General features: G+C 38.8%; 2 protein-coding genes across 4 annotated transcripts in view; one reads left to right on the top strand and one right to left on the bottom strand.

Annotated features, from left to right (window-relative positions):
• The window catches only part of LOC127637033 (PH and SEC7 domain-containing protein 3-like), a 162,916-nt gene that overhangs the window by 103,018 nt on the left and 36,179 nt on the right, over positions 1-23,719 (bottom strand). For 2 of the 3 annotated variants that reach the window (XM_052117879.1, XM_052117880.1), the window contains exons 4-5: positions 7,939-8,716; positions 4,791-5,231 (exon numbers count right to left, since the gene is read on the bottom strand). In XM_052117879.1, the coding sequence (XP_051973839.1) occupies positions 4,791-5,231; positions 7,939-8,716 (1,219 nt within the window). Of the gene's footprint in view, positions 1-305; positions 559-4,790; positions 5,232-7,938; positions 8,717-23,719 lie in introns of those variants that run through there. The other variant, XM_052117881.1, reaches the window with a different exon arrangement.
• LOC127637037 (E3 SUMO-protein ligase ZBED1-like) lies at positions 11,539-14,413 on the top strand. The gene is made up of 3 exons (XM_052117886.1): positions 11,539-13,043; positions 13,253-13,421; positions 13,679-14,413. The coding sequence occupies exons 1-3, from the start codon at positions 12,639-12,641 to the stop codon at positions 13,975-13,977; spliced, it is 873 nt and encodes a 290-aa protein (XP_051973846.1). The 5' UTR covers positions 11,539-12,638; the 3' UTR covers positions 13,978-14,413.

Below are 23,719 nucleotides of genomic sequence, written 5' to 3'. Positions count from 1 at the left end.
GCATATATTTCATTACGTTATTATAATAAGAACATTTATCACTGATGGTTACATTTATTATCATTTGTAATGTGTTTGAGGAACAGCCCACTGGAGTAAAGGGGGGGGGGGGGATTACACAACATCAACCTTTCAGCTTTAGAGGACGTTCAGAGTGAACAGACCCGAGCCTTGCTGCCGCTGCTGTTCTGAGACGTCACTGCAGTCCACACACACACACACACACACACGGACGGACGGGAGCAGCAGGCATCTGCGTGAATCGCCACGAGAAGCATGTCATGCAAGCTGAAGGTCAGACTTACTGTACGGACAAGTGCTCTGCATCGGACAGGCCAGGCTGAGAGATGCATCCGGACACTATGGAGCCCATGAGAGTCAGCGGATGAAATCCTGATGGGTCGTACTGTACGGCCGGACGCTATGCTCTGACCTACATTGAGACGGCTGCACGTGTGCTGGGACACTGTTAGCGCTCATTCATTAGTCTCATCACTGCAGTCGCTACCATCAACTCCTGCCTCTCAGTCCATCTGCGGACCGGGCGGACGAGAGGAGGGGCTGGAGCAGCACACACGTGTGAATGAAGCGAGAGAGCTAAAGATGTGCTTTATTTACCTCCATCAGGAGGCTGCAGGCTGCGGTCTGATGCTCCACTGCAGCTATAAATAACAGCAGCTGGGCGATTGTGTCTGATGAAGTAATGTAGCGTGATCAGACTACAGTGATCGCTGATGCGCGTGGGTGAGATGCATGTTTACTCACACATTATCATTATTTTGCTAAAGTAGAGTGTGCTGCTGATGCTGCATTTATCTGTATACACAAAATGAAAGTTACAACAGAGATTCATCTGACGATAAGTGTGAGAGTCCAGTGAGTATACCATTCACAAAGCTTCACTCACACTGACACATCAAAACTCTTTCAGTTCAGTGCAGTTTGAAATCACAGAGGAAGCAGAACCATGTCAAATTCATTCCTAATAAATATGAAGTGGAAAGAATGAAAGAGTACTGAAACAATGCTAATAATAAATAACTCAACATATACACGCCAGCAAAACTGTACTGCTAGAGTTATACAGTACTGCAATAACTAGTTTCAGTTTGTAATTTGTAAAGAAAAGGAGGAACAAGACGAAATGTATTTTTGTGCTAATCAACATTATGACACAAATGCTGTCCATTGAGCTTCACTTGTATTAAACCTGAAATATTCCTTTAAACAGGATTTTACTTTCTAGAAATACACAGGACTGAAAGTGCACGTTGAAGAATGTTAAAGAAACACTTTCATATGTTTCTGGTGATTTTCACCTTGATTATTTATTTCTGAAATCATTCTAAAATGATCTTTATTAAAGCACAAATGTGTGTTCCAGTGAGACACTTCCAATGGAAGTCAATGGGGTTTAATCTGTAAACATTCAAATACTGTTTCAAAAGTATAGACACAAGACATAAACATTATGTGTGTTAACATGATTTTACAGTGATAACATTGTTTCACCCCCCCCCCCCAAAAAAAATGTTTACTGCTTGTTCAAGTTGCTTAATTCAACTCAATTCTGGAACAACTTGATTTCATTGTGTTCTATTCATTTACATTTGTAAAATGGAAGTTTACTTAATCCATTTGAGTTGGGACTACATGAATACTTTTTGTGGTGTTAATGCAGTATTGATGAAACTGGAGAGGGAATTTCAATTTCCCAGCATGCTTTCCATTGGGCTGGATAGGGACACAGATGTTGAAATTACAGTAAGTGTTATTTTATGTATTTTTGAGCAAGATGAGTAAAGAAGGAGATTTTTTCATGTTTAATGTTAAATTGCTATTTAAAAAGAGTGTCTGTTATGCTGGACTTTTGAGGGTTACCACTGTGCTTGTGCTTAGGTTGAGGATGGAAGTTCACTTTCAAGTGGTACTTGATTCAACTGCTGCTTAGCTCTATAAGCAGTTGCTATTAAATTGAAAATGCAAGAGTTTCACTGTCCTTACACTTGCTCACCTGGCATATACTTATCCTTACAAAATAAATTAAGTTGGACCAAAATAAATGAAAAAAAAATGAACCATAGTATAGAGTTTGACGAAGTTAAATCTACTATGGTACATTCATATGACCTAATCCAACTAATGAAACTGATGAAACTGATTCATCTGAATGAAAGACATTAAGTTGCTTGTAAAAACCTTCTACAATTCAATTCAGTTCGGGTAACTTCTGCCTACAGACTACATTTTCTGAGAGTAACCTTTTATGTGTAAAGTTATGTCCAACTTTACAACTTCATTGTCATGATGATGTAATGCTGTAAAACCCAAAGCGACGATTTAAACAACTTTACAGCTCAAATAATACACAACTTTTGAATTAATGTTAGTACTTTTATAAAATTGTAAGATTCATATTTCTACCTTAAAACCCTCCAGAAATTGACCTCATTGACTTCCATTGTAAGTGCCTCACTCAAAAATAGATTTTTGCTTTTCTGGGATCATGGCCATGAGAAATCTAATTTTCCTTGATATTTTGACACATAAGAGGAATTTTTACTATAAAACATACTGTAAATTTCAGAACTCAAAACTCAATCCCCAGTGCAATAAAAGCATTTATTGAATCCAATCTGAAAAAATGCCTCGTTCTCTACTTCCGCAAACAACTCTACGTCATTTGGGGGCTCATTAATTCATGACCGCCTCTACACGAAAAAACATTAACGCCTACGCCTACCCCCGCCCACTGGAGCTTCAGTTTGTAAACTACACTATTCCTGAACACAAAAGGGGACTCATCTACATGATTTTAAATTATGTTTGCATTTAAACATGCACAAACGTCTTTGACATATCTCGGGCTGCTTTTAAAAGGTGTGGTGTCCGAAGTATCGAAATTGCATCTCTACCATTCAGCTGCTGCCTCTTGTTGTTTTGAGCACAAACATGTCATGGACACGTTCTTTCAACCATCTGCACTATTTTGAATTGTTGGTGTATGAAAGCATGCGCTGTATGGATGCATTTCTGGCGATGTGCATTTCAGTGCAGAATGATACTGGAAACTGTATGTGTGTGTGCAATGTGTTGAATGTGTGTTGTGTGTAAACCCTGAAATTTAGTTTGATAATGTTGAAGGGCTTGTTTATTCTCTTTTGTTTACGTTGAAGTTTTAAGGCGGTACTTAGGCCAAACCGAACATTTCATACAGAGGGCCAGAGACAGGGTGGAAAGTAATCATATATTACTAAATTACTTAAAAACATTACTAACATTATCAGTAGACCTCAGGGAAGGTAATAAAACTATAAAAAAAAATTGCACTTCTTGACCCCTCTACAGAAAAGGATGAATCATTTCAAATGATATTTTGGTGGTAATCAACATTAGTCCACAATTGCTGTAGATTGAGCTTAACTTGTATTGAACCTTAAATTGTATTTTTCAAAACGAGTTTGTTGTTGTTGTTTTCTTTTCTTCAGTTGTCCAACAGTGTATGTACATGCATCTCAGGAGATTTATGTTATTTCTTCTAAAAATGTATTTTCTGGTCAAGAACAAAGTTAACATGGTAAGATGTATACTGTCATGTTTAAATGTATTTTTGTTCATGTTTTGTGTTCATGTCTTTTATTTTGAAAATTTAGTTCCTGTTTCATGTCATGTGATATCCTGTTTCCTCTATGTTCATGTGTCTTGTTTTCATTGGTTTATTGTCTTGTTAAATTGTTATCAGTCATGTCGTGTCATCGGTTCATGTTTTAGTAATCTAGTTATCTTGTTTTCCCATTGGTTCTCATGTTACCCTCGTCTATGTATTTACGCCCTCATGTTTGCCATTGTCGTTTGGTCAGGTATTTTGTTGGTGAAATGTTGAAAAGTTATTTATGTTTGTTTTGGTTTGTTTTGGATTCATGTTTTTGCACTTGAGTTCTGACTTCATCATCGTCCTCGTCCGTTCCTGTCTTCAGCCCGTCCTGCCTGCTCATCATCGTTACATATACATTAAAGGCATGTGAAAATGACCAAAATAAATTATGAAGGCCAGTTAAAAAGTTTCTGCGTCAGTTTCAATCAGACCTTCATTTAACAAAAAGAAAAAATCTGAAGTTGATAATAAAAATCAACCCCTGGAACATGAAACTACCCAAATTGAAGAAACACCATAAATGTAATGACTGATGTATAAGCCAGATAATAACATAAAACAGTTTCAAAATTCGGATTGGACGATAAAAACACACCTGTGAGAGAACACATTCTAATGCGGCAAATGAAGACCCTTAAAAGCACAAAGTTAGATCAATGAACTAAATTACTTGCCAAAAGTACTGTTTATTCTGATTACCAATATTTCATCAATTATTGAGCATTGCTGAATTTGTTTTATAAAAGCCATGAGAGGCCATGAGTTACAGTGATGTTGCAATGCATAAGGGGTATTTAGGTACTAAATCACTTCAACGCATGGCTGACATAATGAACTGACATAACATAACAGTTAGATAACCTTTCTAAAGTTTATATCTTTAGAAACAACAAACTCAATGACTCAAATTGAATTGTTATTACTGATTAATAGTCATTTTTCCTCTCTGAATGGATAAGTGCAGTTGATCGTACTATTCAGCAGAGGGTGCTGTATAATCAAAATAAAACTTCAGCTTTCTCAATGCTTTCTGCCTCATTCAATGCTAAAACTGCTACACAACACAACCATGACAAAACCTTTCTTCTGATAAGCAAAAGAAGCTTTTTAATTCAAGTCAACTGCATGTTCTTACCTCAAACAGCCCTGCAGCCAGTCTCTCGGGTCCTTCTCATCCAAACCGTTCAACAGAGCTGCACCCGCCGCGCTTGTGTCCTTAACGGCCGATGACAGAAGCGATGAGGTGACCTCCAGAGCCGGCTGTCCGCTCTTCTGCGTGGCCGTGACACTCAACAGCTCGCTAACTGCGCACGGGTCAGCGTCGGCCACATCCAGGAACAGAGTTCTGTCTTTGAGTCGCTGTTGAATAATGGGCGTGAGGGGGATGTCAAAGGTTAATGAGGGTTCTGAAGCAGTTTGAGAAGTGGGCTCTGGCTCAGAGTTGGACAGCACATCCAGCGAGTCCATACTGCTGTAGAGAGTCCCTCGCAGACGCTCAGACTCCAGAATGTTCTCAAACTGACAGCTGAAGACATCTGTGGCCTCCTCACCTGTTGTGGATTTACCTTCTAAACACCTGAAACAAACACAAACAATTTACATGACAGCACACAACACAGGAAGTTAATAATGACATTCTCTCAGTGGTTACTTACCTGTTAGGGAAGTGAGTATTTCAATGTCCAGGTCATATTTCACCCCAAAATCCAAATGAATAAAATAAGATGAACATGAAGCTTAGTTTAAAGGATCATTATGATTTTTTGCATTGTATCATTGATTTTCCCTAAAATTCTCATTACTGTCATGCACAATAAACATCTCATTTTTCTCAATAATGATTCTCATTAAAACATAATTACTTTAATACAACACTTGAACAAATAATAGTATTACAGACATGTTTACATTAAAAAAACAAAACATAAACAAAAAAACATTTTGATCAGAACAAATTGAAGTATAACAAAAATGACCCTGAGATGTAGGGCCAAATGACTTAAAATGAAATAAATGTAAAAATATTTAAAACATTAAATGCATAATGAAATTATACAAAACATTTATGAATCATTTAAACACTAAATAAATCAATAAAAAGTCCCTTGTATTTCATTGTATCACCAGTTTGTGTCATTTCATTTTAGCATTATCTTTGGATTGATTTTTCATAAATGAAATGAGTTTATAGTATTTCATTATGTGTTTATTTAATGATTTTTAGTACCTCCATACCATGATACTTTGATACACTCAAAAAAAATAATACTTCTGTCAAAAGTAAGATTTAAACAAATGGTTTGAGTGTCATTTTTAGACTTTAGTTCAATTACTGCCGAAGTAAATGTAGTTGCTTTGCCTTTTACCAAACTGTACTGTTTAATACTTGTGGATTTTATGCACTTAGTTTTAAAAGTTTGTACTCTGCAATCATTTTAATTACTGGTTAATACTTCCCATTTATTCTGAATTTACAAAATAATAATAAAAAAACAACTTCTATATAATATATAATAATGTCACAATGAAAAAAGTCTTAAAACAGACTTTATTTTCTATAAGGTTCCATTTGTTAACATTAGTAAATGCATTCATGAACTAACAATGAACAATATTCTGTATTTTTACAACATTTATTAATCTGTAGTTCATGAAAATACAATTGTTCATTGTTAGTTCATGTTAGTTCATAATGTATTAACTGATGTTAACAAATATTATTGTACAGTGTTACCATTGTCTTTAAGCAAAATCATTTCTTATTTCTTTCTTTTGATGTTCTTGACAGGTTTGAGCAGATTCACTCATAGAAGGAAGTTAAATGTGTGATTTCATTGTAAACCCTCCTGACTTCAGAGAAAACACTGTAATGCTTCCTCTATTGCATTTGAGTTGTTCATATTAAGAGCAATGACAGACAGAGTTCATAAAGGAAGTGAATCCTCACAGTGTTTCAATAGAGAACTGAATGTGTGAAAGGACGCTATATACAGTAGCAGTCATCCGTTACATTCATTACCATAACACAAACACACCCTAGTGAGCTGACTACCTAGACAGCATTTTAAGGCATCATAGAAAGCTGTTCCAAAATTGTAGTTCCTTCTATGACACCTCGCTCTAGCCACTTTCTAAGGAAACATCACATGTATTCTTGCAAGACACTGAAGACAGCTCACTATTATTATGAAGAAAACTATGAGCGTTTAGCCTTCCAGCAGACATATACTGTATAATAATAATAATAACACCTAGAGATATTATTACAACACTGTACTTTCCACACTGTTCTTTTACTAGATATGATATTAACTATTTCAAGGTTTAAGTATCTGATAACCAATATTCAGAACTAATTATTTATTGTTTGCTTTTTTTTTTCAGACGTATTATAATAATAACTGTTTAATAGAGATGCTATTACAATACTGTATTGGCCAATTATGTTTTTTGACAGATACAGTATTAATCATTTTTAAGTTTAAGTGTCCAATATGCAGAGCAAACTGTGATTGTTTTATTTCTGCTTTCTGATGCAATGTTACTAAATACACATTATAGTACAAGAAAAACATGCATTTTAATATTTTGATAATAATAACGATAAACTACTTTAATATGCTACATGTCCTGCATTACTGAAACACATCTCACTTAAAAGATAAATGCTGTGTAAAAAGTTAATAAACACATTAATAAAACTGCTATGTCATCATTGTGTGTTTGTTTTTTAGACCCAAGACACCAGCTCGTTTCCATCCAATAAAATGTTATGCACATTTTGAAACTGAATGGAAATGCTTGATATGCGAATAAACTCTCAAGATGACGTGATTTGACCATCTGTGCACATGTTATGAGTGTGCAATATAACTTGGTGTGACGGGCCGAACAAAAAATCTGACATTGGCACTCAATTCTTCAAACATAGTCCTTGACATTCGGAAGTGTTTAACCCATAGCAGGTCCTCACAATCCCTCACAACAGTTTTGAGAGCGGATGTTCCCAGGTTTGCGGAGGCTGGCGGATATCAGATATTATAATTATTCTATAGCATCTACGGCAGAATTGAATAAAATGAGGTACAGCTGCTCCATCATGACAAGGCGGCTCCCTGAAGATAATGTGCTAAATGTAAAATGTATTGAATTTTTAGAAATGCACTTAAAAAATGCAAAACATTTAGATGGAAACACAACTAATGATAATCCGAAAAGTGTGGATTATGAGATTATCTAATGTATTTTTCCAGGTAAAGGACTGAAGTGAAGAGCTACTGTACCTGTGTGAGCTATGTTGTGTTGATTTGTGATTGGGTGTCGCTCCTGTCGCGTCTGCGTGCTCCATGTCCTGACTCTCTTCCTCTTTCAAGCTGCCGCTCTGCTCTGCTCCGTTCTGCATCTCTCCGTTCAGCACACTCTCAGTCCTGATCTCCACAAAGCGCAGCTTCTTTGGCGGCTTCTTTTGCAGTTTGCCCCCTTCCAGAAAGGTGCTGAAGATGCCCGGGACCTCTGCCAGGATCTTACTGGACTCTCCTAGAGACTCATCCAAGAGCCCAGCAGAGGCGTCATCAGAGTGACTGGGTAAGGGTGACCCCCCAACCTCATGTCCAGTGATTACTGTTGTCAGGCTGGCGTCTGGTTTATTTTGGCTGTCCGGTGCAATCCCGGGGTCTCGAGTGGCAATTTCGGTGCTGAAGCATCTGGCAACCATTGAGCTGGGGTCCTTTATTAGCGCATCACACCACGAGTCAAAACGCAGTCCAGATGTCACAAGCAAGTCCCCGGCTAACTCGGACTGGCCGTTCTTAAGGTCTGAACCCTTATTGGCCATATGCAGCGACGTCTCGTTCAGTCCGTTGCAGGGGATCATGGGTGAGGTGGTTGTCGAGCCCCACTGGGCCGCAGCATGCTGACTGCGAGCCGTCAGGCCGCTCAGCAGATTAGATAGCTCCCTGTCAATCTCCTGGAACAGTGATGTCTCGTCAACATCATCATCGTCTTCAAGAGCACCGTCGACACTTGAGCTGGCCTCCTCTTTGACTTGGTCTTGAGAGGTCACTGTATGAGAAACCAGACATTGAAGGATTAATTTCACCAGAAATCTGAATGATCTGTTTCTCACTTTATGGCTTCAAAAATGTCACAAAACCACCTTTGAGGTATCATAAAAGTTGTCCATACGACTTAAGGAGCTATATTCCATGTCTTAAGAAGTCATACGACAGCTTTGTGTGAGAAACAGATCATTAAGTCATTATTGACTGAAGGTCATGACGTCCGCATAAGGGTGGGTGATGTTAAATGTTAAGTCGATATATATATATATATATACTGTATATATACACAGTATATTGGTAAAAATGTGTCAAACACTAGAACTTTTGGAGAATCGTTTTTATTACGGTTAAGCAAAATGCCACTGCATAGTACACATTTCAATCAGATGTTGTGCCACAAATAATAATTAAATTAAAATAATTATTTAATTTTGATCTATCTTTAGATACTTTTGTATTGAAAGGTGCCTTTGTCCTCACAGTCTTGGATAAAAGCACTTTTCTCTCTGTCGCTCAAGCAGAGAAAGAGAGAGAGTGAAGACACACATCAAGACGGTTAAAAATTAAAACAAATGTGGTAGTTCTATTTCATAAATGTTTTCTTTCTTGTGTTTTTTTAATCTGTCAAAATTATGTAATCATCATTCAGGAATCATCAGAATATGTTTATAATTAGATAAATAATGAAAAACTTAATGTGACCATTGTTTCCAATAACTTTACATTCCATGATAAAATGAGTACACAACTTGGCAAATATTTTACCAGTTTAAAAGGGGTACATTTAAAACAAATAAATGATGAAGGACGCTTTATTGATATTTACGCATTACAGATTCCAATTCAATTGAATTGTATAATCTTCAACAGAATTACATGAATGAAACATAAAATATGTCTGTTTTTATTTAATTTAGTTAAATATTACTCATCTTTACATTCAATTTCATAGAAATTTGTTATAAAATTAAAAAGCATAAATCTAAAGATAAATGTTTTATGTGTAAAGTTGTTCCATTGCAATGGATGTGACCGGTCTATCACTACTTCTGACATCATTTTAAATCAAAAAGAACTTTTTGTTATTTATTCAGAGGTTTTTTTAATCACTTTCCATAAACATTTGTAAAACGTGATATACAGTATATCGTCATTTAAAAAAATGTATCACTAAATAATGAAATGAACATTAACCATGATAATAAAGAAATGGTGTAAAAGATTTGTTCATTATAACTAATGTTAACAAGTGGAACGTTATCGTAAAATGTTACCGATATTGTGAAAATCAGATCTTTTTAAAGAATCAGATGATGTGGTTCACAAATCCAGTCTAAATAATTCATTTATGAATCCGATTGATTCAGTTAAACTCACTGACTCAGTAATCCGTATAGTGGTTAACAGCTCAAATGGAGGGCACAATTATCAGAGAACAATTACTTACATTTGAAAAAAAAATAATTATATATATATATATATATATATATATATATATATATATATATATATATATATATATATATATATATATATACTGGTGGCAAAACGTTTGGAATAATGAACAGATTTTGCTCTCATGGAAAGAAATTGTTACTTTTATTCACCAAATTTTCATTCATCAGATCACAATATATAGTCAGGACATTAATAATGTGAATAATTACTATTATAATTTGAATAAAGTGTTCAGAACTTCTTAAACTACTTCAAAGAGTTCTCATCAAAAAATCCTCCATTTGCAGCAATAACAGCTTTGCAGATCCTTGTTATTCTAGCGGTCAGTTTGTCCAGATACTCAGATGACCTTTCACCCCACACTTCCTGTAGCACTTGACATTTCACCCCACACTTCCTGTAGGACTTGTCATAGATGTGTCTCTTGTCGGGCTCTTCTCACACACCTTACAGTCTAGCTGATCCCACAAAAGATCAATGGGGTTCAGATCCATAACACTCTTTTCCAATTATCTGTTGTCCAATGTCTGTGTTTCTTTGCCCACTCAAACCTTTTCTTTTTGTTTTTCTGTTTCTTCTCATAAGGCCTGCACCCCTGATCTTCTCTTTACTGTTGTACATGAAACTGGTGTTTAGCGGGTAGAATTCAATGAAGCTGTCAGCTGAGGACATAAATAAACTCTTGGAAGTTAAAAATGTTGAGGATGAATTTTCATTTTTATTATTTGGTGAACGGTCCCTTTAAGAACAAATTTATGATCACCAGAATCATAGTGCTCAACAGAAAGAGTGCTGAAAAAACAATAACCTGATTATATCAGAACAAATGTGATAGTGATTCTTCTGAAAAATAAATGAAGCATTATTGCAGTGTGTCCATTAAAGCAGTGTTAACAGAGGATGTGTGTGTGTTAGCAGAGCTATTAATGAATAGCACTAGTGCATGTGAATAGAGCAAGACTGTCTGTGCCCAATAAAACCAGCACAGGGAGAAACACAGGAGAGACAGAGAGACTTCCAAAGAAAAACCAATGCTGACAGTGACAGAAGTTAAACAAAATATAAATGGTAAACATTTAATCACGTCCATTTCATACACATTACAAACAAAACAGCACCCTTCATCATACATAATATGTTGCATTCAATTTTGCATAGCTGTTTAGGGGCAGACGGATTAACAGCCTCAGACGCTCAGTGATTTTCACATAACAATGAAAGAAACAGTCAAATCATTAGGGCTGTGCTAAAAAATCGATATGGCAATATATTGCGATATTTATTTTCACGATATACTACATCGATTTCCAGCTCAAAAAAAAAACGATTTTTTTTTTTTTAAACACTGTGAACCACAAGCTCCGTACCAGTAGATGTCGCAGTATGTCTTGCTGCCCAGAAGGGCCGGGAGACATTTTCGGTGGAGTGAAAAGCTGGAAGCGGCATGGCAGATGCAGCTGAAAAAATTACAGCGGCCCCTTCAAAATATAAAGCCGATGTGTGGGTGCACTTCGGTTTTAAAAACAAACTTGGCAGCATTGAGTTGGATAAAACCAATGCAATATGTAAGCTTTGTCACGCTGCTATAAAATATTCGGGTAACACAACCAACTTGCGAACGCACCTTGTCAGACGCCATGCCGATATAACGTTACAGCAGCTTCCGAAACCTATCGAACACAGGCAGACTACACTGGATAACATCTCTAACAAACTTCCATCTACCTCAGCTCGAGCTCTAAAAATAACGGAGTCATTGGTGCATTTCATTTGTCATGATTTGCGGCCCTACAGTGTCGTTGAAAACACGGGATTCAGGTATATGGTTAACGTCATGGAGCCGCGCTATGTGATCCCGACTCGCAAACATATTACTGAGGTAGCTGTGCCCAGAATGTATGAAGAGGTGAAGCAAGAAGTAAAAACATCTCTTGCCTCAGCAGAAAGAGTGGCCTTAACGTGCGATGGTTGGACATCGAGAGCCACTGAATCTTATATTACTATCACGGCGCACCACATTAATGAGAACTGGGAACTGATTTCTCATGTTTTGCAGACGAGGGCAATGCATGAGAGCCATACTGGCAGTAACATCGCCGAGCTGTTGAAAGTAGCATTAGAGGAATGGGATATAAAAAGCAAGGACCCCGCTATAGTTACAGACAATGCATCAAACATGACCATAGCAGCGCAGCTTGCTGGTTTGCTACATTTTAAATGTTTCGCGCATACTTTGAATTTGGCTTCACAGCGCGCACTGCAGCTAAAACCAGTCGCCCGTTTGCTGGGAAGAGTGAGAAGAATAACCAGCTTTTTCAGACGCAGCCCCACAGCTAGCTGTGTACTGCGTGAAAAACAAAAGCTTCTAAATCTGCCTCAACACAAATTACTCACTGACATCGTTACCAGATGGAATAGTGCTCATGACATGCTACAACGCTTCTTAGAACAGCAGCCAGCCATCCATGCTGCCCTCCTCTCAGCTGAGGAAGACAGAGAAGGAGATCTGCACCCTCACTGAGTCAGACATAACAGCTGCTGAAGAAGTTGTCACTGCTATGAAGCCCATGAAGGTAGCTACACTTGTCATGTCAGAGGAGACCACTCCAACACTATCAGTTGTAGCACCACTCCTTGCCCAGCTGATCCATGATCTACAAGACAGCCCAGCTGATTCCAGTTTGACAAAGGAAATCAAATCTGTCATATGCCAGGATCTTAACAAGAGGTACTTGAATAAGGAGGCTCTTTATGTAGCCTCAGCTATGGATCCGAGGTTTAAGGCCCTGCCCTTCCTTTCAGAAGACCAACACCAGGACATCTATGCTAGAATCACTGCAGAAGCTACAAGGAGCAAAGGGGCATTACAGGTAAGATAAACAATGCCATACACCAAAATATTGTTCTCTTGTCAATATTTATCTATACACAACATTTTAAAAATATCTATTCACATTTTCAGTATTTAAAGCACAAATTCCAGTGAAAGATAGTCAAACATTTATGACACAATTTTGATATTGGAATTAATATTTACTTATTCTTTAAAGTTAATGTTGATTACTTTGCTGTTTTTCAGCAGAATGATACTGGAGTGGAGACAACAGAGACAGAGAGTGATGTGAATGTGGTGCCAGAGGAAGATGAGGACAGCAATCAATGCCCTGTGCAAAAAGACATCTCTGCAGTACCATCTAAGAGATCACGGCATTTTCTAGCTGACTTACTTGGTCAAACATATGCTGCAGGTTAGTGTGATAATACTTTGAAGGCCACTGGAAAAACTACAAAGAATGGTCAGTGTCTTGTCATATAAACATATAAACAAATATTCTAAGTGTATTGTGTTCTGCCTGAATAAATTGCACTTCACTAGCACATAGAGTGGTCACTTATGCTATTAATAAATAATGTATGTTGAAATATTGAAGATGTATAAAATGTATGAATGATAATTTGTTGTGCTAATATTGTTAATGATTTATGTTGTCCACCCCTACTGCAGGTGCTGCAAAAAAATTGAAAACCGCAGAGGACCAAGCAAAGGAGGAGATGGCAAAATACAAGGAGGAAGCTCCCCTGCCACTTAGTGCTAATCCACTGGACTGGTGGAAAGGGCATCAGAGCGAGTATCCTCTCTTGTCTCACATTGCAAAGAGATACCTGTGCATCCCGGGGACTAGCATCTCCTCTGAGAGAGTTTTCTCTACTGCAGGGGATATTATTACAGCTCAGAGAAGTGCACTTACACCAGAGCATCTTGATCAAATTATGTTCCTGAACAAAAATCTGAGGTCAAAGTAGGCCTGTCACTGTATCCATGTTTTTACAAAGTTTGGTTATAATACTTAATATGCACTATGTTTTACTCATACATTTCATTGTGACAGAGTACCTGAGGATATGCACTTTATTTTCATGTTTGCAATGTGTGCACTGTTAAAGTGCAGGTTAATATTGTTATGGCAGCTTAAAAAATAAATTGGAAAATTTATTTTGAATTATGTCGCTTTGACTCCATTTGTCCACTGATTTATCATTGTGATGTATTAATACTACCCAGATCGTACAGAGTAACAAAGTATTTCAGCACTGATATAATTTTTTAGTGAACTGTAATCATATCGTGATGTGTATCGTATTGTGATGTGTATCGTATCGTGGTCCATATATCGTGATGCGTATTGTATCGTGGTCCATGTATCGTGATGCGTATCGTATCGTGAAGTCCTTGCCAATACCCACCCCTACAAATCATGTTGTATAAGTGTAACTGCATCTGCTGACACATTGATAAGTAATATTTCTGGAGAGCTGTTGACTCTGTCTCTTCAGCAGGTGGCACTGTTTGACAGCAGATTATGCACAACTGACTTCTATCATACAATAAATCACTATATTAACAGTTGAAACTCAGAATGCAAAAATTTTGATGTAACCACATGAAGCAAACGTTATAGGTCACCTGATTTTTATTATTTTTATTTTTTTACAGTATATACACAGTATTCATGATATTCATTCCATGAAAATGTATAAACCTATAAATGAAGTACTAATGCATTTTAAGGTATGAGTTTAACCCTCTGGGGTCTGAGGGTATTTTGGGCTCTGGAGAAGTTTTAACATGCCTTGACATTTGTGCTTTTTTCAGTTGTTAAAAACATATTAATGGCTAAACACTATATTCAGCACAAACTGGGCTACAATAATATGTGAGCAACATGTGTGTACATGTTTGTATTTTATGCATGGTTTTTGAAAAAAACATTGTTCATTCTAAACATTGTCCACAAGACTTTTGAGAACTGGATCTTGTAGCCTACAGTTCCCGATGTTATATCGAAGAAGCAACACAAGGGGTCTCTCTTGAGAGCCTCGCGCATCTCTGAACTTGAGAAAAGGCCAATGAGAAATTGGCAGACAGAATTTGCATGTCCCGCCTGCAGAAATAAGGGTATAAAGGGATTGCGTCTGTCAATTCAGAATTTTCCTATATCGTATATCAGCAGCTTCTTCTCTGCACAACAGTGCAGCTTTGCCCCTGGGCGCTTCGACACTTCTAAAAGTGATTATTTTCCCTAAAGAGAGTTTATTTTTCTAAAAGAACAATACACAGCTGGCGTTGAATGTCCTTTTCAGGACACGTGTTTTTAAAGATGTCTTTCCGCCCCTGTGTAGTTCCTGGATGCGGTCGAATTTCTCTCCACTCCTGAGGGTCATAAGAGCTGCCTCGCATGCCTGGGTTGCGATCACAATCAGGCAGCATTTTATGAATGGTTCATGTTCTCAGTGCGAGAATATAGACATGGTAACATTGCGGTCGCAGCTTTCTTTCCTCATGAGAGAAAGCCACTTCAGCCGCCCCCCCACGCCGGGCCTGCGATGAAGGTGATTTGGGGCGTACAGCGGGCTCGGTTTCACTGGATAAACCCCCACGAACTAAGCGAAGTCAAGGAATATCAGGAAATGTTTAAACTAATCTAACAGTAGCCCAATCTGCCGTTCAATATGCTCAGTCTTCATTTCAATCCATTATGCCTAGTTCACTTTGTCTTGAGTCTGGGAGACCTATTTGGCAACAACAGAAGAACCAAATGTTACAAAATGATAATATACCTCAGACATCAGTTCAACTGCCTGTTTCAAGCTCTCAAGCAGGATTGGGGCCAAGTGCCCAAATAAGCCATCCTCCGAGATCTTCCCGAATTGAAGGCCCTTTCTTTCCATATTTTTGTAAAGAGGATCCTAAACAGATCATAATGTTCAAGATGGCTCTGGAGAATGTATTACCATAGGATGAGACAGAGCAGTATAAGTTCCTCTGTGTGTATTATATGTTGGGCGTGTGTGATGCGTCAGTGCAGTAGTACTGGGATGGCAGTTTATGTAGTTCAGCAGTTTAGTATTTATTGCACGCTGTACGCTGCATGCTACTTCTGCTTGCTACTTTCTGCTTACAGCTACTGCCACCGACTAGCCCTTGTGCAAGGGCAAAAATAGGAGCCGAGTGCGTAAGTCTCTTCATGTTGGTACATAGCCTCTCCACTGCCAAGACTCCTACAGTACCTCCTTGTGGCCTCACACAGTAACTGGGCCCTAGAGGACCCAGGCTGAACTGTAGGGGATCTCGGAGCAGCAGTGGGCCCAGAGGCGTGGTGTGCAGGCCCACCAAGCAGTGGACACGTCCTGGCACCCGCCAACCACAGCCCCAGCTATGGGTAAATAGTCCCACTGCCTTGTGGGGTAGCCTATAAAGGCAAAGGCTAAGGGAGCACACCCTGTATAAAAAGAAAACAAAAAGACCTCAACAAAGGGCACTATTGGCAAGGAGGGCATTGGTAACATCAACTCCAATGGAATGCTGCTCCTGAGTAAGTGCGCTCAGCACAACCTCGTCATCACCAACACTCTCTATCACCAGAAAAACTAATTCAAGGCATCTTGGAGGCACCCTCGCTCCAAGCAATGGCACCTCATAGATTATGTCAATGTAAGAGCCAGGGACCGCCGTGATGTGAACATCACAAGGTCCATGATAGACCCTGGCAACTGCTGGACAGACCACCGCCTCATCCGATCCACAATGTCCATCAAACTTAAAAAGAGGAGGAGGATTCAGAAGAAGCAGGCCCGGTGAAGACTGAACCTTGACAGCCTGAATGAAACTGCCACCCAGCAGCTACTTCAGGAATCTCTCGAGGAAAGCCTTCAGCAAGAATATTCTGACAACATCGAAGACAACTGGGGCCTTCTCAAATCCACCATCCATGACTAATGCGAATCCACCCTTGGGTATCAGTCCAGGAAACATCAGGACTGGTTTGATGAAAATGACACCGAAATAGAACAACTTATCTCCAGAAAACGAAAAGCCTTCTGAGAGTGGCAAAATGACATAACATATGAGGCCAAAAGGAAAGCACACTCTAGAGCCAAGGCTGCCATTCAGAGATTGATGAGGGAGCTCAAGAACAAATGGTGGACAGAAAAGGCTCTAGAACTCCAGAGACTGGCAGATTCAGGTGATAGCAGAGGCTTTTTCAGAGCCACTAAGGCTGTCTATGGCCTTAGCAATCGCGGCTTAAATCCCCTGCCCTCAAAAGATGAACAGTCTCTTCTAAAAGATAATGACTCCATCAACGCATGTTGGAAGGAGCACTTTGAGGAACTTCTGAACCGTGACAGTTTAGCAGAGCCAGACATCGCCGATCATATCTCACAGAGCACCATCAGAGAAGACATGGGGGAACCTCCTACCCTAACTGAGGTTCACAATGCCATCAGAAATCTCAGGAACAACAAGGCCACTGGTCCTGATGGGATACCCGCGGAGATCTTAAAGGAAGGGAGACCAAGGCTCTGGCACTACATCCACCATCTACTCGTCAAGATCTGGGAAAGGGAAGAGCTCCCTTCAGAGCTCTGGGATGCCCAAATTGTTACCATATTCAAGAAAGGGGACAAGGCTGATTGTGGAAACTATAGGGGCATCTCGCTCTAGTCAACAATAGGCAAAGTCCTTGCTCGTGTCCTCGCCAACCGCCTGCTACCACTATCTGAGGAGGCACTCCCTGAATCACAGGCTTCCGTCCATCCAGGGGAACAACTGACATGATCTTTTCTGCTCACTACAAGAAAAGTGTCGGGAACAAGGACTGCCTCTGTACATGGCCTTTATAGACTTGACAAAGGCCTTTGACTCTGTGGATCGTCAGGCACTGTGGAGCATACTATCAAGGCATGATATGTCATGACAAATACATCCGTGTACTGAGGCTACTGCATGACGGCATGTCAGCCACAGTGCTCAGCAACAGTGGCTCTGAATCTGAGCCATTTACTGTAGAAACTGGGGTTAAACAAGGATGTATCATTGCATCCACCCTATTTGCCATCTTCATTGCAGCCATACTCCACCTTACTGGCCAAGAGTTGCCACAGGGGATCCCAATACTTTATAGGACTGATAGCAGGCTCTTCAACCTTAACAGGTTCAAAGCTAAGAGCAAAGTTAGGAATACCATCATCAGGGAGCTGCAATACGCAGATGATGATGCCATTGTAGCACACTCCCCTGAAGACCTCCAGGGCATTCTAAATGCCTTTGCCAAGGCATATAGAGCCCTGGGGTTGGCCTTAAACATCAAGAAAACTCAGGTTCTGTATCAACCACCACCCAACCAGCCATCACTCAAGCCCATCATCAAAGTGGATAACACCACTCTGGAAAGCGTGGACCACTTCTCCTACCTTGGAAACATTCTCTCTTCCAAAGCCAATATAGACTCTGAAGTTAACCATCGCATGAGCTGTGCCTGCAGAGCCTATGCCAAACTCAAGACAAGAGTCTTTGATGACTGAGACCTGAGGGCTCAAACCAAGCTCCTGGTTTACAGAGCTGTGATTCTCTCAACTCTGCTGTATGGAGCGGAATACTGGACTACCTACAGCAGACACCTGAGAGCCCTCGAAATATTTCATCAAAGAGCCTTAAGAAAAATCTTGAGGATCAATTGGGAAGACAGATGCACAAACTCAAGCATTCTGGAAGAAACTAATATGCCCAGTATCACTACCATCATAATGCAGCACCAACTCCGATAGACAGGCCATGTCATCCGCATGCCCAACAACCATCTCCCTAAGCAGATCCTGTACTCCCAGCTAAAAGAAGGACAACGAGCCCCCGGCGGGCCAAAGAAACACATCAAGGACAATATTAAGACCAGCCTGAATAAGTTTACCATCACGTCCAGCGACTGGAAGGACCTCGCGTTGAACAGGGACTACTGGAGTAAAGCAGTGCAGGAAGGTGCAGCACACCACGAAACTGAACTCCGCCGTGCCGCAGAGGAAAAGCAGCAACACCGCAAGGACAAACAGAGAAAGGCTCCACCACTACACACCACCTCAATCGTCCAATGCCCGCATTGCAGCAGAATCTGTGGATCAAGGATTGGCCTTTACAGACACCTGAGGATCCACAAATAAAATTACCCGACTGAAAGGACAGTCATACTCGTTTCAAGTGACCGCCGAAGAAGTTCCTTATTCTCCAAGACCATTTAAAATGGTCTTTCAACCATTAAACTGGTTATTCACAAGCCTTCAGTAGCTTAGCAGTTCGTATCCATGCCCTGGTGGGCATGCTTCAGTCTTGGGGCCAAGGTGAAGGAGCAGCAGAATTGGCTTGTTCTTCTCACGTTCAACAACACTTGAGTAAACTTCCCCCTGAACAAGTTACTAATTATATCCAGCATAGCAGAATCACTCGACTAGGAGAACCTTATGACTTGGTAAATTTCTCTTTGTGGCTTCAAGAGGAAGCAGAGTGTCAAGTAGTAGTAGAACAAGTTGGTGCTGTCCGGAGGAGGCCTAATGGCCATTTTGTGAATGAGAGGAAATCAATGAGGCAGTATCAAACAACTACAACTATTCATCATGGAGTAAGTAGTTTTCCAGTGAGAAAGGCTAATCATTTTCCCCTAGTTATGTGATGTTCTGTTTTTCCCTCCATTTTCATGCGTCTTGTTTTCATTGGTTTATTGTTTAATTATCTTGTTTAGTGTAGTATTTTACATGCAGAAGAATTGAAACGATATGACTTGAATCTAGGATTTTCAACCTTTGCAATCCTGGAATTCTTCACCATCATAAATCAAAGGGCCCAGGCATCCTCATTGGTCAGATAGGCCCCTCCGCAGACCAACCTCCTGATCTTCCACACAGTTAACCCTCTGGGGTCTGAGGGTATATTGGGGCCTGGAGAAGTTTTGACATGTCTTGACATTTGTGCTTTTTTCAGTTGATTACATTTACATTTATGCATTTGGCAGAGGCTTTTCTCCAAAGCGACTAACATTGCACTTATTACAAGGACAATCCCCCCTGGAGCAACCTGGAGTTAAGTGCCATGCTCAAAAACACAATGGTGGTGGCTGTGGGGATCGAACCAGAGACCTTCTGATTAACAGTCATGTGCTTTAGCCCACTACGCCACCACCACTCCAAACATATTATGGCTAAAGTCTGATAACACTGTATTCAGCACAAACTGGGCTACAATAATAGGTGAGCAACATGTATGTACAGGTTTGTATTTTTGAGAAAATAACGTTTATGTGTGGTTTTTGAAAAAACAATAGATTTATGTCACTGAAATAAGGTCATATAACAGATACTAAACATTTGTCCACAAGACTTTTGAGAACTGGATCTTGTAGCCTAGAGTTTTTGCTACAAAATGAAGTGAAAACCATCCTGATCACTCATTCATACAAAACAATATAGTAATGTATCTTTTGTAAGACACTTTTAGTGTTGATAGGTAAGATGCGAGGAGGCGTGAACTATCTTGAATATTGATGTGTTTCACACCTGAGGATACAAAGACCCCTCCCCTGGGCCTATCAATGAGGGATAGAGAATGAATGTGAGGAGACTTAATGATTCAAATCAAGTTTTAACCTCTTCCCAATCCTGTAAAATTAGCCTAAAACGCCTAATCAAGGCAGTAAATTTAAAGCTGTTCTTGAACCGTTTGGAGTACATGCATGGTTTTGGTCACATTTGAAAGGGGACACTCTGAAGTTTTTTCCCCAGCAGTCAGAATTACTGTAAGTGCTACTGATTCTGAGTAATAGAAGTTTGAACACAATGAAATAGAAGTTTTTTTTTTCAGCCTGAAATTTTTTTTGCATACAGATGCCTGCAGATGACTATAACTTGTAGCTATTAGCTTGAGAACACAATGGGATCACAGCATGAAGCCTTACCTAGTCCAAGTTCAAATTTTAGAACAATACCATAAAAAATGAATATTTTACACATGTTTTTCTAAGGGTACACCCAGGCGTTTTACAAAAGTGCCTTTTGGATACTCCAAAAGGACCCTTTGGTAACCTAGGACAAAAAGGCTCCTACTTTTGAACGCTTCAACGTACAGTCATAATTTTGGGCTCTAATGAAAGATGACACTTAGAGCTATCATATTCCATATCCAGATCCACTATTAGTTTTGCTGACACAGAGTAACTGATGCATAAACACATTAGAGTGCCTTTTCCCTTCTTGAAACTAAATGTTGTGCATATAAAAGAGTCAAAACTAGTGCTATGGTGGACAATTTGTATATATAAAAATACACAACAAACTATTTACATGAATTTTTACACAAAGTATTTACAAACCATTATAAAATTGTACATGTTTCTAGCAACATGCCAGTCATTGTAGCAGTCACATTTGGGTACAAAGCACAAAGGCAGAACACAGGAAGAGTACTTCACTGGTGTCTTTGCATGACACTGCCTGCACTTCAGACGACCAGCGGTGCAAGATTTGGTGATGTGCAACGGCCTGTGATGTGCTCTTCGTGGAGCAGGAGATACGGGTCTGGCTCCTCAGCAAGAGTCTCTCTGAAAGCCCTCCTCTCTTGATGAGGTGCTGTCCTGCTGCTCCACTTTATGTGGCCGCTTGCTGAGTGGGGGAGAATAAATAAATGTAATTTACAAAGCTAGACACAACTTTTCCATCTTTTCTGTATTATATATATATATATATAGTTTTTCTTTTCGAGTGTGTAAATATGCATTATTGTATGTATATTTACTGTAAATACTGTATACTTTGCCAATGTACTATGGAACAAAGAGATGGGCCTACACCTCCCCATGAATTCAGCATTGTAACAAATAGATGGGCCTACACCTCCCCACCTCCCCGCATTGTAACAAATAGACTCTCAAACACAACATATATTCTTATTTTCAACTTATATTTATTTATTTATATATCTATATATATATATATATATATATATATATATATATATATATATATATCCATTTATATATATATATATATATATATATATATATATATATATATATATATTTACAGTAAATATACAAAACATCTATATAGCATGTCAATAGATCTGAAACAAACAATGAACTAAAACCTCACACGCACATACAAATACAAAAAACACGCACAAACGGTTCAAACACTCACTGAGGAAACACACGACAAAGGGTAATTACAAAATGTGTTCATTATTCAAACTAAAGCTTATTTATGCGGAATATACAGTAATATATGTTATAAAACACAAGAAAACACTTACTTGTCCAGAGCCATGTCTCATCTCTCCATATTTCCTCTGCCTCCAAATCATCCGTATTGTTTTCAGAAATTTCATCTAAAACTCAGAATTTTGACAATGAATGCCTTCTTATATCACATCCTGGGGTGAAAATCCTGTTTTTCGCGTCCGTTTAACCATATTTAAATCGCCAAATGTGTAAACAGTTCCAAAACAGTTCTCCAATGGCTTTATGCGCAGAGGCGTAAAACTGTCGGTAAACTCGAGGCTGCTTACGCACACGCATAAGAGAACCATGCTCTAATGGTTCAACTAAAGCCGCATATCACTGTTTTCAGAATTTCATTGGCTATACGATGCGTCAGTCATTTCCACTCTTCAATGTAATTGGTTTGATCAGTAAACAAAGGAAAGTGGGTATGCCCTTACATTCGACAAAGACTGTGGTTGGGTATTGAAGGCTTTGGATAGGACATGGAAGCTCCTATTGGGTCAAATGAGGTGTCAATCGAAAGGTCAGAGTGCGTGCTTCCATTTTGATACCGGATACAGGAAATGTTTACATCTGAACTGAAGTTATTACCGATAATATGTGAAAGATTAGGCACAGCTGCCAGGTGCTTTGAAATGATGCAACAAGAGTCTGTGGATATTTATTGATGTAATAATGTGATTTGGACTAAACATTTTACTTGATTTGATCATTTGGACATTTGACAATGAAACAACACCGTTTTTGTCGGGAAGTTATGGCTCAGTGGACTACTATGAAGCTTCATAGGTGAGTTGCCTAAATTTTGTTTTTGGTTGTTTATATGTTGGTGGTCTGACAAAGATATAGATTGTACCTGCTGTTGTGATTGTATCTTAAAAAGGTTTACATCGTTCGAATCACGAGTATCTCAGCTTTCCAAATATATGTATTATGTTTACTTTTTTTTTTTTGGAGTTTTATCTTTCAAAAACATAAACCTCTGAAACACACCGTGGGTCGAGTTCGGCACGTCGGACCGGGAAAGCGTTAAGTTAAAAGAAGTAATCTGACTATATATATTCTTTACATAAAGACTTTACTTAAATTTAGATCTACACTACCGTTAAAAGAAGTCTCTTCTGCTCACCAAGACTGCATTTATTTGATCCAAAACACAGTAAAAACTGTGATATTTTGAACTATTTTTACAATTTAAAAGAACAGTTTTCTATTTGAATATATTGTAAAATGCAATTTGTGATCAAAGCTGAATTTTCAGCATCATTACTGCAGTCTTCAGTGTCACATGATACTTCAGAAATCATTATAATATGATGATTTTGTAATATGGGCATATTTAAAGTGTATTTTACTCATTTAACCTGAACACATATTTGCAAGCACAAGCTTTGTTGATGATAATGAGGCAGCATAAACGCTATTTAAAACATAATCTAAACATT

Source organism: Xyrauchen texanus, chromosome 44 (assembly GCF_025860055.1).
Source record: "Xyrauchen texanus isolate HMW12.3.18 chromosome 44, RBS_HiC_50CHRs, whole genome shotgun sequence".
Classification (NCBI taxonomy): Eukaryota; Metazoa; Chordata; class Actinopteri; order Cypriniformes; family Catostomidae; genus Xyrauchen; species Xyrauchen texanus.
Note: the sequence above shows the minus strand (reverse complement) of the source record. Positions and strands in the feature narration are given on the sequence as shown.